General features: G+C 48.9%; 1 protein-coding gene across 8 annotated transcripts in view; it reads right to left on the bottom strand.

Moving 5' to 3' along the window:
- Positions 1-509: 509 nt before the first annotated feature.
- The window catches only part of TBL1X (transducin beta like 1 X-linked), a 248,686-nt gene continuing 233,617 nt past the window's right edge, over positions 510-15,578 (bottom strand). For all 8 annotated transcript variants that reach the window (XM_017509906.2, XM_017509910.2, XM_017509904.2 and 5 more), the window contains 6 exons: positions 13,199-13,320; positions 8,979-9,053; positions 8,537-8,664; positions 6,275-6,440; positions 2,760-2,861; positions 510-1,533 (listed from right to left, as the gene is read on the bottom strand). In XM_017509906.2, coding sequence (XP_017365395.1) covers positions 1,507-1,533; positions 2,760-2,861; positions 6,275-6,440; positions 8,537-8,664; positions 8,979-9,053; positions 13,199-13,320 — 620 coding nt within the window. In that variant the 3' untranslated portion in view covers positions 510-1,506. The remainder of the gene's footprint in view (positions 1,534-2,759; positions 2,862-6,274; positions 6,441-8,536; positions 8,665-8,978; positions 9,054-13,198; positions 13,321-15,578) is intronic.

Genomic DNA, 15,578 nt, shown 5'->3' with positions numbered 1-15,578 from the left:
AGCGTTAGACTAAGTGACATGCGAGAGCCCTGTCAGCTCTGCAAGTCTGCTCTTTGAGAAATGACCAGCAGTCGTTACACGGCTGTGGGAAAGATGTAGCCAACAGGCCGAATCCAGCTGAGCTGTCAGTTTTGACGGCTTCTGCAGTACCTTTTGGTTCTGCCAATGCTCCCCCGGGGCCAGGGGGCACGCGGTTCTTCACTGCTTTCCTGTTGGCTCTCAAGGTGCATACACACCGAAAGATGCAAGGTTCTTCTTCCAACCGGCATGGCTGGGCCTCCCTCACTGGCTGCAGAGCAGTCTCACTGCTGACCCCTAAGACTGACCCTTGTCCACCCAGTTTTCCTGACCACCTTTCCTGAGGCTGAGGGGAAAGCCAGGGGCTCCCTCAGGCCCTACCTGTGGCTTCTTCAGTTCTTTTTAAAACATGAATCACGAAAAGCTCTCTACGTCTGATGGCCATTTTAAGATTTTAAAATTGTTTTAACATAAAAATATTATATTTTTTTCAAAAATACTCCAGGCTCTTTCTCTTATAAGTCATTTTTTTTTCTCCTGTAAAAAGTCCCCCTGCCCTGCCTTCTTACATAAAGCACTTATTATGTGCCAAAGTGCTCTTGAGTCCTAAGATCTGAAGCAAGTACGAGAAAGGTACAGAGGGAGGGAGGGAGAGAGAGCACGCCGGCGAGAAAGCGAGCACGAGCGCAAGGGGAGGGCAGGGCGGGGGGGGGCGGAAGGGAGAAAGCTGTCTACATGAGATTGCATCTTCCTGTCCACTGGGCTGCATCTCTTGAGAGTGCACTGAAAAAGGAGAGCTCACCAGATAAAAGGGAAAGGCAGAGGGAGGCGGCGCGGGGGCGACAGAGGGAAGAGACAACAAGCCCAAGACAGCTTCCATCTCAGACAGAAGGACCCCAGAAGACAGAATTCCAACTGATAGAAAAACCACCCAATCAACAAAGAATATTCTAGAAAATAGAAAGTGTTGGGATTACAAAGTTGCGTATTTCATCGGTACAAACTGGTCTTTGAACATCCTTTGCGAGAGCAACTGTAGTGTCCAAATTGTTAGGGAAAACAAAAACAAAATCCCAAGGAGGAGGGTTTTTTCCCTTCCCTGTTTGGTTTATCACAGCATTTTGCTTTTTTTTGGCACAGCTTTTTAAATTTCTTTCCATTCAGCCATCACAGAGCCTGTTCCGGGTGGAAACCAATCTGCACGCCTCGAGCTGGTGACTTCCTGCTTCACGGGCTGAATGTCCTCAGTGGAAACCATTCTATCCCCGTTTGATATGATTTGCTTGCCTTTTTAAAACTCCTTGATAAAGATTACGAAAACATATAGACTCCTGCAGCCAGAGACGAGTTGGTTTCAGAGTACACTTTAACGCAAGTCAAGTTCGTACAGTTTTGGAGCTGACAGAATTGTGTGTGAACAGAGCTGCAACCCTACACATTCACGGCTGGTCATTAGAATTCTTTTCTTTTTTCCAGAGTATTTTGTGGTTACTTCCGCAGATCCAAAACACATACCTGAAAGGAAAGACAAAGGACCTGTCATCCTGAGGGCTAACACAAAGATGCCTTCAGAGCACGCCCAAGCCAGCCCTTCACTAATGTTTACCAGTCAAGTTTACTGAAACACTGTCATGAAGGGGCAGAGAAGCTTTCATAACAGACTGGCATCTGGACATCAGACCAAGCAAATCCAAGGAAACAGCACAGAGCAGAAAGGCCAGGTTAAGGGCAATGCTAGGAATTTACAGAGTCGCAGAGACCACTGGCAGGGGTCCCAGAACAGACACCTGCAACCGTGGGGCAGATGACAACACAAGCCCAAGAACATGGCCTCTGACAACATTTGGGGACCACACTGACACTTGGCCGGTCAGCCAGAATGCCCCTTGCCCCAGAGGTCAGGGCAACCTCAAGTCCAGGGGAAAATAAGAAATCCAGATGCCCCGTGGGAGGAGAAGAGGGCCCAGGAGACCTGCAGGATGGCCACCAGAGAACCGGGCTTCATGGGCGACAACTGTGGCTGCCCTGTGCACGGTAGGAGGTTTAGCAGCATCCCTAAGCTCCACCCACGAGACGCCAGTGGCATCCCCATCATACACCACCTAATGACATTTCCAGCAACAATGCACCACACAGACCGCAGTGGTCCCGTAAGATTGTAACTGTATTTCTGCTGAACTTTTTCTGTTTAGATAGGTCTAGATGCACAGATGCTTATCATTGTGTTCTAGTTGCCTACAGTACTCAGCACGGTCACCTGCTGTCCAGGTTTGTAGCCTGGGAGCAATAGGCTCCACCATACAGTCTAGGTGTGTAACAGGTATTATTATCTAGGCTTGTGTCAGTCACTCTACGATGTTCAGACAAAAATAAAAGCGCCTAATGATGCATTTCCCAAAACGTTCCCAACACTAAGTGACGCATGACTGTAGTGACAACCTACAATGCCTCCAGATTTTGTCTAATGTCCTCAGAGATGCAGAATCACCCTGGCTGAGAACCACCAATTTGACTGAGAAAATGTTGACTAGAAGGACACTCTGGAAGGGACAAGGAGAAGGCCATTCCCAGATGTGGTATCAGCTCAGATGGGATCCAGCCCAGAAGCTTCCTTTGGCACTGGGTAGGCCCTTCAGGACACGAACGCTATATATGCCCCGGAAGCTCACTCAAGCATCAGCTGCCCGACTTCACTCTCCCCCCACACCCCCACTCCCCAGCAAACCAGAGGTGTTGCTTACAGAGCCGTCAGACGCGCTGGCGCCCACTTTGTCTCCTCGGGCGTTCCAGCATACCTCGAAGATGCCACCAGTGCCTCGGTAGCTGTAGACAAGATTTCCATTCTGCAAAGCAAAGCAGCCGTCACTTACAACGTAAAGGGCACCTGCAACAGATGCAGGTGTGGAATATGCGCCCCTCCTGCCCTGATGTTTGATCATGAACATTTCTGAGCATAGTGAAATTTAAGGTTTTCAGGAAGCACTCTAGGGGCTGTGGAGACGTGTCTCTAGGACTTCCCACCACAGGGAGTGAACCTGATTACTTATGTCCATGGAATCCACCACCACGTTTGCACGGATTCTTAGGCTGTGCCCAGCTGAGGCCTGATGGAGGCGGGAGACCATGGCAGTCAGACTCATCTGGTAGGTAAGTGGCTCATGGAGTCTCTATCAGCACAGCTGGGACTCTCTACAGACCTGCGAGCCTCCCTGACTCTTCCTACCCGTCTCGGCTCCTTCCCAGAGGTCAGACTGGCCTTATGGTTTAAGTTTTCCCTCCCCCTCTACCTCCCTCCCTGTTTCCATCACAGCTCTTCCCCCAACAAATCTCTCACCCATCTAATCCTGTTTTGGTGTCTGTTCCTTGGAGGACCTGAATGAATACAACATAATGAATACCCCCACCCCAGTAGCAATGAAATTGACTGTAATTCATGATTAAATGTATTAACATCAATGAAGTTAAAATGTACATATTTTTGGACATTTGAAAGAACGAATGCATAATATACATGTAATGCAAAACACTACAGACCATTGGCTTCTGGTTTAAAACAGCATTAACTTGACAAATCTAAGAGGTGGGGAAAGCAGAGGGTTTTGAAAGAGTTGAATAAGGCCAGGCGAGGCGGCTCACCCTGTAATCCCAGCACATTGGGAGGCCGAGGTGGGAGGACTGCTTGAGCCCAAGAGTTCGAGACCAGCCTGGGCAACATAGTGAGACTTCACCTCTACAAAAATTAATTTAAAAAAATAAAAAAAGAGAAAGAGTCGAATAACCCTTCACTCATGATTAACTAATGGTGACGGGCAGAAGAAATCTGAAGACTGAGACCAGGAGGGCTGTCCCAAATCCTCTGCTCAACTGCGCTCCTTAAAGGGCAGTGTTCTATGAACAGAGAGGGATGCATGCCAGCAGTATTATAAATAAGTATTTTTGTACTTACAGAAAGATTAAGTGTAATCTTTTTTTTTTTTTTTTTGAGACAGAGTTTCACTCTTGTTACCCAGGCTGGAGCGCAATGGCGCGATCTCGGCTCACCGCAACCTCCGCCTCCTGGGTTCAGGCAATTCTCCTGTCTCAGCCTCCTGAGTAGCTGGGATTACAGGCACGCGCCACCATGCCCAGCTAATTTTTTGTATTTTTAGTAGAGACGGGGTTTCACCATGTTGACCAGGATGGTCTCGATCTCTTGACCTCATGATCCACCCGCCTCGGCCTCCCAAAGTGCTGGGATTATAGGCTTGAGCCACCGCGCCCGACAAGATTAAGTGTAATCTTTAAGATTTCTCTTAAGAAAAATCCTAAGGATTTCTTAACTGGGCACAGTGGCTCATGCCTGTAACCCCAGCACTTTGGGAGATCAAGGCAGGTGGATCACCTGAGGTCAGGAGTTCAATACCAGCCTGGCCAAAATGGTGAAACCCCATTTCTACTAAAAACACAAACATTAGCCGGGTGTGGTGGTGGACACCTGTAATCCCAGCTACTCCAGAGGCTGACGCAGGAGAGAATTGCTTGAACCTGGCAGGTAGAGATTTCAGTGAGCCGAGATGGCGCCACTGCACTCCAGCCTGGGCAATGAGAGTGAAACTCCGATTAAAAAAAAAAAAAATCCTAAGGATTTCTTTGATTTATAAAAAAGGGTTGAAACAATTCAGTGAATTCTTGGCAACAGGCCGTACCTAACTGATCATGTCCATGTCATTTTTTGATGATCGATGTCTTTTTTAGAAATCCACTCATTACTATTTCTAGCAAGCATTTCATCAACAGAGACTCTTGCACACTAGTCCTGAGGTGTGTGCATCCCAGAGGATCATCTACTGCTGTGGGGCTGGGCTTGGCATCAGGTTGGCTCTATGCAGGGTCCACATTTCCTTCCCTGCCCTGAGAAGATGCGGTTCATGTGAGGTTCCTGGGAAGCCTGTGATCTCAGTGGACCCCTTGCCAGTGAACAGGGCTCATTGCCCGTGAGCCCACAAGGGGACATGAACTTCAGGATGCAAATCCCCTTGAATATCAGCCAAGCCAAAAGGAACCAAGAAGGCAGTGCAGATGAAAGGGGGCGGGGGAAGGCCGTGTAATCCCTCCGTCCTGAGGTTAAAGGGACTCCTTTGTTATTTCCAACAGCTCCTAGCGTATCAGCACTTCTCTCTTCCCTTAGAACAGAATCCACTGCTGACTGCCCTATGCAATCCTTTATGCTCTGCAGTGGTACTTCCCATCCATTTCTACTCTTTCTAGGTGGAATTCCCCTATCCTCAGGTGTGGCCCCAGACACCCACAGCAGCCACCTTTATTTAAATCCTATGTCCTTTCAGTCCCTGCTAAAAGGACACCCCAATACTGACATATCTTATGTCCTCAAACAGAAACTACTTTCATTTGAAAAATTAAGACTGGGCGCAGTGGCTCACGCCTATAATCCCAGTACTTTGGGAGGCCAAGGTGGGCAGATCACCTGAGGTCAGGAGTTCAAGACCAGCCTGGCCAACATGGTGAAAACCTGTTTCTATTAAAAAAACAAAAATTAGCTGGGCATGATGGTGGGTGCCTGTAATCCCAGCTACTCGGGAGGCTGAGGCAGGAGAACTGCTCAAACCCGGGAGGTGGAGATTGCAGTGAGCTGAGATCGTGCCCCTGCACTCCAGCCTGGGCAACAGAGTGAGACACTGTCTCAAAAACAAAACAAAAACAGAAAAGAAAAATGGAAGTGGCATGACAGCTGTAAACACATGTTCCTTCCCACTCCCTGATCTGCTCCGTGGCGAGCCGCAGGAGCTGCTGTGGGCAGAGGATGTGGAGCTGCCTTGACCCCATTAGCTGGTCTCCCAAACCCACCCTCCAACCTCAGTATCTAGAGAGCGGCATTTCAGTGATAACCGCTATGAAGAGGAAGAGGCAGGTGGAAGGTTTCGTGCCATGGACTCAGAAAAGTGAAGGCAGTGGCTCCTTCAAGGAAGAACACGTGCCAAGGCAAGGGCTTGGGAATCAAATGGCCAAGAGCCCTGAGGAGGGTAGACACGACAGCCTCCCTCAGGAAGGGGAGCTAGCTGCCAGAGGTGTCTGGTGGGGGAAGAGCCCACAGCCCACGTGGGGTGCACGGCGGATGGCATCCGGGGATGGCATCAGTCCGGGGAGCCTGGGCGTGCTCACCTCCCTCCAGGGCACTGCTCTGAGGCAGGGGCACTGGAATCGTGGCTGTTCTTGTATCCCTTTCTAAAAGGATTCGGTTTAGGGGTCAGGAGCTTACCTGAGTATTCCAGATATGGACACACTTGTCAAAGGATCCACTGGCCAAGTACTTCCCATCAGGGCTGAAAGCTACGCTGTAGACAGGCTCCTGATGCTTCGTGAGCGTGTGGATGCAGACGCCTCGCTCCACGTCCCACAGTCTCACCGTAGAGTCAAACGAAGCACTAGCAGTGGGAGAGAAAGCAAAATCACAAACACATGGTGGTTTCTAACAGTTCTCCATAATGTAGGTCAGATCTCTAGGAGCTGTTCTTCCCAGCCTTTGTGTTTCAAAAGACAATCAACTGAGGAATTTTGTCTTCTAAAATGTAACTCACAAGTATTAAAAACAGAACCATGGTCAGTAAACAAAGAGAAAAAAGTTGTAATGTTATTATCAGGGAGACAACTGGATATCTACACTTGTTTCTGCACTTTTGTTTCTGAGATGGGGTCTTACTGTGTTGCCCAGGCTGGGGTGCAGTGGCATGATCCTAACTCACTGCAGCCTTGAACTCCTGGGCTCGAGCGGTCCTCCTGCCTCAGCCTCAGCCTCAGCCTCAGCCTCAGCCAAGAAGCTGCAACCATTGGTCCACGCCCAGCTAATCTTTTCGTTTTTTATGTTTTGTAGAGATGGGGGTCTCGCTATGTTGCCCAGGCTGGTCTTGAACCTCTGAGCTCAAGACATCCTCCCGCCTCCCCCAAACTGTTGGGATTACAGGTGTAAGCCACTGCACCCATTCCTGTTTCTGAGTTTTCTATAGATATAAATGGTAAACATTTTTGTAGAATATTTACCAAGTTTCCTAAAATGTCCCTACAATTTAAAACATGACATCTATTATTATCAACTAAATTAATGCAGATAGCCGTATTTGGAAACACAGCAAAATAAGTGAATAAACATTTAAAAAACTTTTTATGCCAGGTACAATAAACCATGCCTCTAATCGTAGTGCTTTGGGAGGCTGAAGTGGGAAGATTACATGAAGCCAGGAGTTCAAGACCAGCCTGGCTAACATAGGGAGATCCTGTCTCTAAAAGGAAAAAAAAAATTTAATCAAACAAGAATTAAAATACAATTGTACCCACATATCCATTATGGAAAGCTGCAAATTTTAGTAATTTTCAAATTTAAAACAATAATATCTATCACAAAGCTATTGTCTGGCTTGCTTTCTTTCAACAGGGATGGAGTTTCCCTCTTGTTGCCCAGGCTGGAGTGCAATGGCGCAATCTTGATTCAATGCAGCCTCCGCCTCCTGGGTTCAAGTGATTCTCCTGCCTTAGCCTCCTGAGTAGCTGGGATTAGAGGCAACCACCATCCCTGCCTAATTTTTGTATTTTCAGTAGACATGGGATTTTACCACGTTGGCCAGACTGGTCTCAAACTCCCAACCTCAGGTGATCTGTTCGCCTTGGCCTCCCAAAGTGCTGGGATTACAGGCGTGAGCCACTGCGTCCAGTTGGGATGCCCCTTTTATACTTGCTGACTAAAAGGATAATTTATGCTCCTAATAGTACCATGTGACGCAAAGGCATCTTCTGAGTCACCACAAAACGACTGTAGTGTGTAGTACTATCTCACAGTAATTTAGGTGGATTTTGTGAAAATTACTTGAAATATGAGAATTAGGGCCTATGTGTTCTTTGATTTTTTGGCTCTATCTCACAGTGGATGCAGGAATTCCATTCAGTCCTTTCTAAGACATGACCTTAATTCGAGCACTGTCAACAAGAGTCCATGCTGCCTGGCTTGCTGTTTCTAATTGCGGCTCTGCAGTCATGCTGGTTTTTTTTTTTCCTTCTCTCTCTCTTTTTTAAAGAGACACGGTGTTGTTCTGCTGCCCAGGCTGGAGTGCAGTGGTGTGATCATTGCTCACTGCAGCCTCAATCTCCTGAACTCAAGCAATCCTCCAGCCTCAGTCTCCCGAGTTGCTGGGACTACAGGCACATGCCATCACACCTGGCTAACTTTTTGTAGAGATGGGGTTTCACCATGTTGCCCAGGCTGATCTTGAACTCTTGGGCTCAAGCAATCCTCCTGCCTTGGCCTCCCAGAGTGCTGAGATTATAGGCATAAGCCACTGTGCCTGACCCAAAACCACCCTTACCTCAAAGGCAGGTGTTACTCGATAATTCTATCTTGGCCCCTTCAAAGTGAGCTACCACTTCATTTCCTTTGAAGGGCTTTAACATGCATGTGTGGACACACTTTAGCAAAATTTCCTGTTGTCTTTGTGTAGCACAGAGCTGTACTGGCTGTGCTGCCTGCCCTTACCTTGCCAACATGATTTTGGAGTTTGGGTTGCTGGTGGCGGGCCCGCTGGGGCTCCACTTGATGGTGTAGATCTCTTTGCTGTGAGCCTGAAGATCGTGGACACACACCTCCTGCTTCATGCTCCAGATCTAGAGGACATACCAGCCACAACATGAGCAAAAGCCATTCCCGCATCTGGGAACGATGTGGCATCATTCTTCCCGGGCACACACATGAGGCTGCTGACCCGCAGTGGGTGAGTGGTGCAAAGTGGTGAGAAAAGCTGTGGGGAGGCTGGGATTCTCAGCGAGACCCTGACTGAGAAATCGGAGTTCACGGATGATAGAGGAAGTGAGCGGGGTTAGTAATAAATAATCTTCACAGAACAGTGACAGTGAGACTGGCTTGAGCACCCGGGGTTGTCTGGAATTAAACAGCCCACCCCTTGCAATGCCGATTCTACCTTCAATGTCATGTCATCCGAGCAGGACGCCAACAAAATTCCAGAAGGATCCCATTTGATGGCGTTGACCTCATTCTGAAAGAGAAGAGACACGCTGAAAAAGACATCGGGGCCCGAGTAGATGAGGTTGCCTTGCAGCAGGGGGCAGCAGCGTGCCACCGTCACTGCAGAAGGTCTTCGGCTTAGGCCTGGCATCAAAGAGCACAGCACAAGCAGCCATCTAGTTTCCTTTTTCTCACTTTGCCTTTTTCATATACACAAAACCACAGCCATATACCACACATCACCAGCCACCCTCACCCATATTTCGTTAAGAAAAAAACATTCTCTGCTAGGAAGGAAGGTAAGTGAATTCACATACTATAAAACGCAGCAAATAAAATCAGTAAAACCAGTTAATTTTAAAACTGGACTTTGAAAATCATTTTCCTATGTGATTTCTTTTGTTTTGTTTTCTGAGACAGGGTCTCGCTCTGTCTCCCAGGCTAGGGTGCAATGGCAGGAACACAGGTCCTTGCAGCATGAACCTCTTGAGCTCAGGCAATCCTCCTGCCTCAGTCTCCCAAGTAGCTGCGACCACAGGCAGGCACCACCATGCCCAACTATTTTTTGTTTGTTTGTACTTTTATAGAGACGGGGTTGCCCAAGCTGGCCTTGAACTCTTGGGCTCAAGTGATCCTCCCACCTTGACCTCCCAAAGTACTGGGATTACAGGCGTGAGCCACCATGCAAGGCCTCTTATGCACTTTGGATGCAACAGCTCCTCCCCGTGTCTGTACTCATTACAAGGCATTTCTCTCCTACAGGTGAGTGGAGGCAGGCGGAGGGGTAAACATGAGAAGTGAAGGTATTGTGGAGTTATTCGGGGTAAGGGCTGATCCAGGTGGAAGATGGGCGACCAAAATGCACATACAGGCAGACACACATGTGCAAGGAAAGTGTGAGGCAAGGGCTGAGCGGTGCGCGCGCACGCATGCACACACACACACACACGGCACAGGCAAAATCCTGGTTGGGGGCTCATGATCGGCACAGCCAGGCAGCGAAAAGCACAGGGATTGGAGTGCTCTAACCCGGAGGCTCAGGGCACCTGGGGACCCTGATGCTAAACCCTGGAGGATAAAGGTGAATCAATGTCGGGGCCAAGGGAAAAGGGGACATGCCTGGGATAGGTATGCATAAAAGCAGCACCTGCGGCAAAGGCTCAGCTGGGGAACAGCCTGCCCAGGAGAAATGAGGGGACAAGACATGCCAGCTCAGGGCTCCCTCAGGGGTGACTATAGGGCCCCATATGTTCAGTATAGTCCCACTATGTGACACCTGCTGTCCCGGCCTAATGGTTAACTAATTTCACACTCATAATGAATTTTCTAAATTTCACACTCGTAAGGGCTCCAAGTTGGATAAATTGTATGGTCATGCTGGTTTCTAAGGACACAGAGTTTTGAAGGGTGTGAACTGGACAGTGACAAGGCCACATCTGTGTTCCATGAGGCCCAGGTGGCCCGGGAAAGGGAGGAGGAAGAAGCTTGGCAGCCAAGGAGTAGGCTGCTGCAAGAGCCTGGGAGGATGGAGGGGGCCGGCCAGAGAGGGGGCTGGGGGTGTGAGTGTACGCTCACGAGCACACGCATGTGTCTATGAACGCACATGTGTGTGCAAGGCCAGCGAGGTGGCTGTGACTACAACTGTTCAGAGGAAAACCCACGGGCCCAGGAATGTGGAGTTGGTCACTGCAGGCTGTCCCTAGCCAAACCCACGCAAAGGAACAAATAACTTCTTGGGAGCGGACCCCTCGTTCTGCAATGCAAGGCCCAGTTCCTGGACCGTCTCATGGGTCTCCATTTAACCCCCTGAGCTGGAGCTTTGTTTAGGGCCATTGGCTGCATTAAGATCCACTTAAAGGGCCAAGGCCTGTGCTGGTGGCAAGGTCCCAGGCAGGCCACCTGGGAACCACAGATAGTGTGTGCAGCTCTATTAAAAACCTGCGGATAGTCCAGGGTTAGAGGAGAAATAGGTTTAGATGAGAAGAACACAGTCAGTGTGGACCCAAACTGATGTTACCTGGATGATAGGTGCCCGTGCTCTAAAAGTGCCTTCCTTTGGGACAGGGACCCCTGGACCAGGGGCGGAAAGGGGTGGGCACTAGGGGAATGAGGACAAGGGAATTTACCTTAGTTAAGTTAGTGGGATGATGGCAAATATCCAGGGACTGTGATCATCCTCCCCTGCTTTAATAGGGGACCCTCCCCCCACTGTGAAAAGCTATTCTGGGTGCTGGTGAGAAAATGCAAGATACCATGGACACAGCGTTGGCGTGCTCTGCATTTTCTGGAAGAGGCAGATACGCAGGCCAGCAGCTACTGCCAGGCTGTGGCATTCACATGGGCAGTGGGAGCTCAGGGGGTGCCATTAATCCTCCCCAGGGCATGCAGAGGACATATGAATGGGCCTGGAGGGTAGGGAGGATTCTGTGTCGGAAAGAGAGCTGCTGTGGGGTCTAAGGTGGGGAGCGTTTCAGGCAAGGCTCAGCGCGGGGCAAGGTGCTTGGCTGCATGTGTCTTTAGGAGGATAGAGGCACAGGGTGTTTTTGGACACCCAGGAGGTCAAGGGTAGGAAATGGGTTTACCAACAGATTGGAGATTGCAGAAGGTTAGAAACCGTAGGAATAGGCTAATCTGAGAGAGATTTGGTAAAAGACCCGGAAGTGCCTCGGAGGCCACACTAAGGAATTTGCTAAGTCAGCTGTTGTTCACACTGTTGTTCCCTGGGATATAATTTTTTTTTTCCAGCTTCTGCTTGCCTTTAGAATTTTCTCTGCCATTGATTCTGGTGTTTGATGACCATATGCCTAGGTGGACAGTGTGGTTCCGTTTGTATTTGTTCTGCTTGAAATTTGCTGAGCTTCTTGGATTGAATATTGATGTTTTCCACCAAATTTAGGAAAACTTGGCTGTTACTACCTCAAATGATATTTCTGTTCCATTCTTTCTTCTCTCCCCATCAAGCGCATAGGTTTAGGGTGCCTGAAACTGTCCCATAAGCCATTTTGCCTTTATGCAATTTTTCAATCTTTTATCTGTTCTTCAAATTGGCCAATTTCTATGAGCTCTGACCTTACTTCTGCAATCTCCCATTTGCTGGTAAACCCACTGATGTGGTTTACATCTGTGTCCCCACCCAAATCTCAGGTGGAACTGTCATCCCCGATGCAGAGGTGGGGCCCGGCGGGAGGTGTCTGGATCACGGGGGCAGATCCCTCATGGCTTGCTGCTGTCTTCGTGAGTTCTTGTCCTTTGAAAGTGCGTGCCCCCCCGCCCCCCTTCTCCCACCTCTGGACCCTGCTCTGGCCATGTGAGGTGCCTGCTCCTTCAACTCCTGCCCTGGCTACAGGCTTCCTGAGGCCTCCCCAGAAGCAGTTGCTGCCATGCTTCCTGCACAGCCTGAGGAACTGCGGGCCAGTTAAACCTCCTGTCTTCTAAATTACCCACTCTCAGGCATTTCTTCAGAGCAATGAGAGAAATGAGAACTGCCTAACACACCCACCTATTAAGACTTTCATTTCAGACACTGTATTTCTCAGTTCTCAATTTCTTATTTTTTAAAGACACAGGGTATTGCTCTGTTGCCTAGGCTGGATTGCGATGGTGCTATCACAACTCACTGTAGCCTTCAACTCCTGCGACGGGATACAGGTGTGCATCATCCTACGCAGCTACTTTTTAAAATTTTTTGTAGAGACAGAGTCTTGCTACGTTGCCCAGGCTGGCCTCAAACTCTTGGCCTCAAGCAATCCTCCGGCCTCAGCCTCCCAAAGTGCTGGGATTACAGGCATAAGTCAGTGCACTTAGCCTCCTTTTTTTTTTTTTTTGTTTTTTAATGACATAGCTTTTTCTGTTCACTGCGGATTCGCCCCATCTATTCATTTATTGTGAGTGTCGTTTCCTCTACGTCCTCTACATGTTTCTCATGCGACCTTAAAGGCTTTGCTGCCAAATCCACCATCTAGGTCACTTCTGGATGAACTGTTCTTGCTGCCCACCCCAAACTGGGTCAATCCAACTACCATGGTTACCATGGGGTAACCATGGCAGCTCAAATAGCCAAAGGCCGCAGAGGAGCTGGTTTGCTGCTGCAGTATCTTTTAATTCTACGTACACAAGAACTGGCTCCCACATCACATTCTCACGAATTCGAGTCCAGTGACGAGAGCTCTCACTTACTGTGTGTCCTTGGAAGGTTTTGACTGGGCGTTCACAGCCGAGCCTGCACACATGGATACACATGTCTGTGCTACAGGAGGCAAAGGTCGTGTTGTTCTGCCAGTCCACATCAAGGGCAGGGGCTGCAGCAGGGAGGGAGGACACCTGCAGTTATTCACTGTGCACAGCTCCGTGGATTTACAACAACGAAGAGCACAGTCAGGAAGCCTGTTTAGTTTACTTAAATATTTATTCTAGAGACAGAGCCTGCTCTGTCACACAGGCTGGAGTGTAGCGGTGTGCTCACGGCTCACTGCAGCCCAGAATTCCTGGGCTCAAGGGATCCGCCCACCTCAGCCTCCTGAACAGCTGAGACTACAGGCGTACACCACCAGGCCTGGTTAATTTAAAGAAATTTTTGTAGAGACGAATTCTTGTTATGTTGCCCAGGCTGGCTTTGAACTTCTGACTTCAAGCTATCCACCCACCTCGGCCTCCCAAAGTGTTAGGGTTATAGGTGTGAGCCACTGTGCTCACCCAAGAAGCCCCATTTAGTAACATGATAAAAACGTCTCAAGTGTGAACAGTCTCCTTCTTTCTAAGACCTTAAAGACCCTCTCCTGCCATGCTGGCAAGGATGACAAGATGTCCTGGGAGAGAGGCTCCGTGACACTTCCTGCACCCCATGGCCTGCAGAATCTCCCGCTCCCATGGCACAGGTAAGGGCAGATGAGAGAGCCTGCCTGCTCTGCACCTTGCTGCCCCCAGCGGTATCTCTGCGGTGAGTTAATTCGATTCGATTTTAGACAGAGAGAAGAAAAAGGGAAATATTTCATGTCCTATGTTCAAGATACCTCGATAGCAAAAAAACTCTCCGGTAACACATTAAGGTATCCCCCTGACTAGGGGATAATTAAAGTCAACAAGAACCCCTTTGAATCTACCAATATGGAAACTCATGTGAGTTTTTTTTTTCTTAGAGATGAAGTCTTGCTGTTACCCAGGCTGGAGTGCAGTGGCACCATCATAGCTCACGGCAGCCTCAAACTCCTGTGCTCAAGCAATCCTCCTGCCTCGGCCTCCCAAGTAGCTGGGACTACACATTTGTACCACCACTCCCAGTTAATTTTTTGAGACAGTATCTTGCTCTGTCACCCAAGCTGGAGTGCAGTGACACAGTCTTGGCTCACTGTACCCTCAGTCTCATGGGCTCAGGTGATTGTGATTCTCCCACCTCGGCCTTCCTAGTAGCTGGAACTACAGGTGCATGCCACCATGCCTGGTTCATTTTTCAAAGACGTTTTTGGTAGAGATGGGGTCTTGCAGTTTTGCCCTGGCTGGTCTCAAACTCCTGGGCTCAAGTGATCCTCCCACCTTGGCCTCCCAAAGTTCTGGGATTACAGGAATGAGCCGCTGTACCAAACCATGTGTGTTTCTTAAAGGCAGTCAGCGATGAACTGAGAAAAATCCAGCTTTCTCTGAACATGCTAACCATCGGTTGCCCCTGCCCTTCCTTGGTCTTTAAATTAAGAGGTGCAACCCTCCATGTATTTATCCTCCTTAATCACAGGGACCCCATTCGCTTCCCCATCCAGCTCCACGCCCAGGCAGAAGGTGTGGCTGGGACAATGCGGGTGTCAACAGTGGTCTTTTCCATAGCTGAGGCCATCTCTTTTATGTTCCATCCCCAGCAGCATGTTTCATGACAGCCCCACGATTCTTGACCCATTTTCTTGGTTCTTGTTTACAACATCGCCTGAGCCAAACAGCAAACTTCTGGTCCAGCCTCTGCATTTGGGCATGTGATTAATACACCTGGAAATGTGACAATCTGGTGAGTGGTCCAGGAGATTGCCACCAGCACTTCCATCTAAAGCAAGCTTGTTCAACCCACAGCCCATGGCCCAGGATGGCTTTGAATGTGGTCCAACACAAATTTGTAAACTGTCTTAAAACATTAAGAGATTTTTTTGTGATTTTTTTTCAGCTCATCAGCTATTGTTAGTGCTAGTGTATTTTATGTTAGCCCAAGACAATTCTTCTTTCAATGTGGCCCAGGGAAGCCAAAAGATTTGACATTCCTGATCTAAAGAGAGGGCCCCTGCCCTCAGGTGATTAGCCCTACTGAGTCAGCTCCTTCAAACCAGGATGCTTGGAACCATGTGGGTAAATGGCCAGTAACAGGGCTGAGCTACGCTGGGAGGCTCTGTGCCCACCTTCCCATGCATGGGCCAGTATGGGTCAATAGCCCTCATTCTTCTGGACCCAGCCAGCCATTTTCCTTTTGAAATACTTAGAGGTTTATACAGGAAGCTGCAAAGGTAACACAGAGAGGTCCCTTGTCTCCTTCACCTAGGTTCCCCTAAGGGTTACATTTTGTGTTGCTGTAGCATTGCATTCA

This window comes from Cebus imitator, unplaced genomic scaffold (assembly GCF_001604975.1).
Source record: "Cebus imitator isolate Cc_AM_T3 unplaced genomic scaffold, Cebus_imitator-1.0 Scaffold426, whole genome shotgun sequence".
NCBI lineage: Eukaryota > Metazoa > Chordata > Mammalia > Primates > Cebidae > Cebus > Cebus imitator.
The sequence above is the reverse complement of the archived record's forward strand: the minus strand, read 5'-3'. Positions and strand labels throughout refer to the sequence as shown.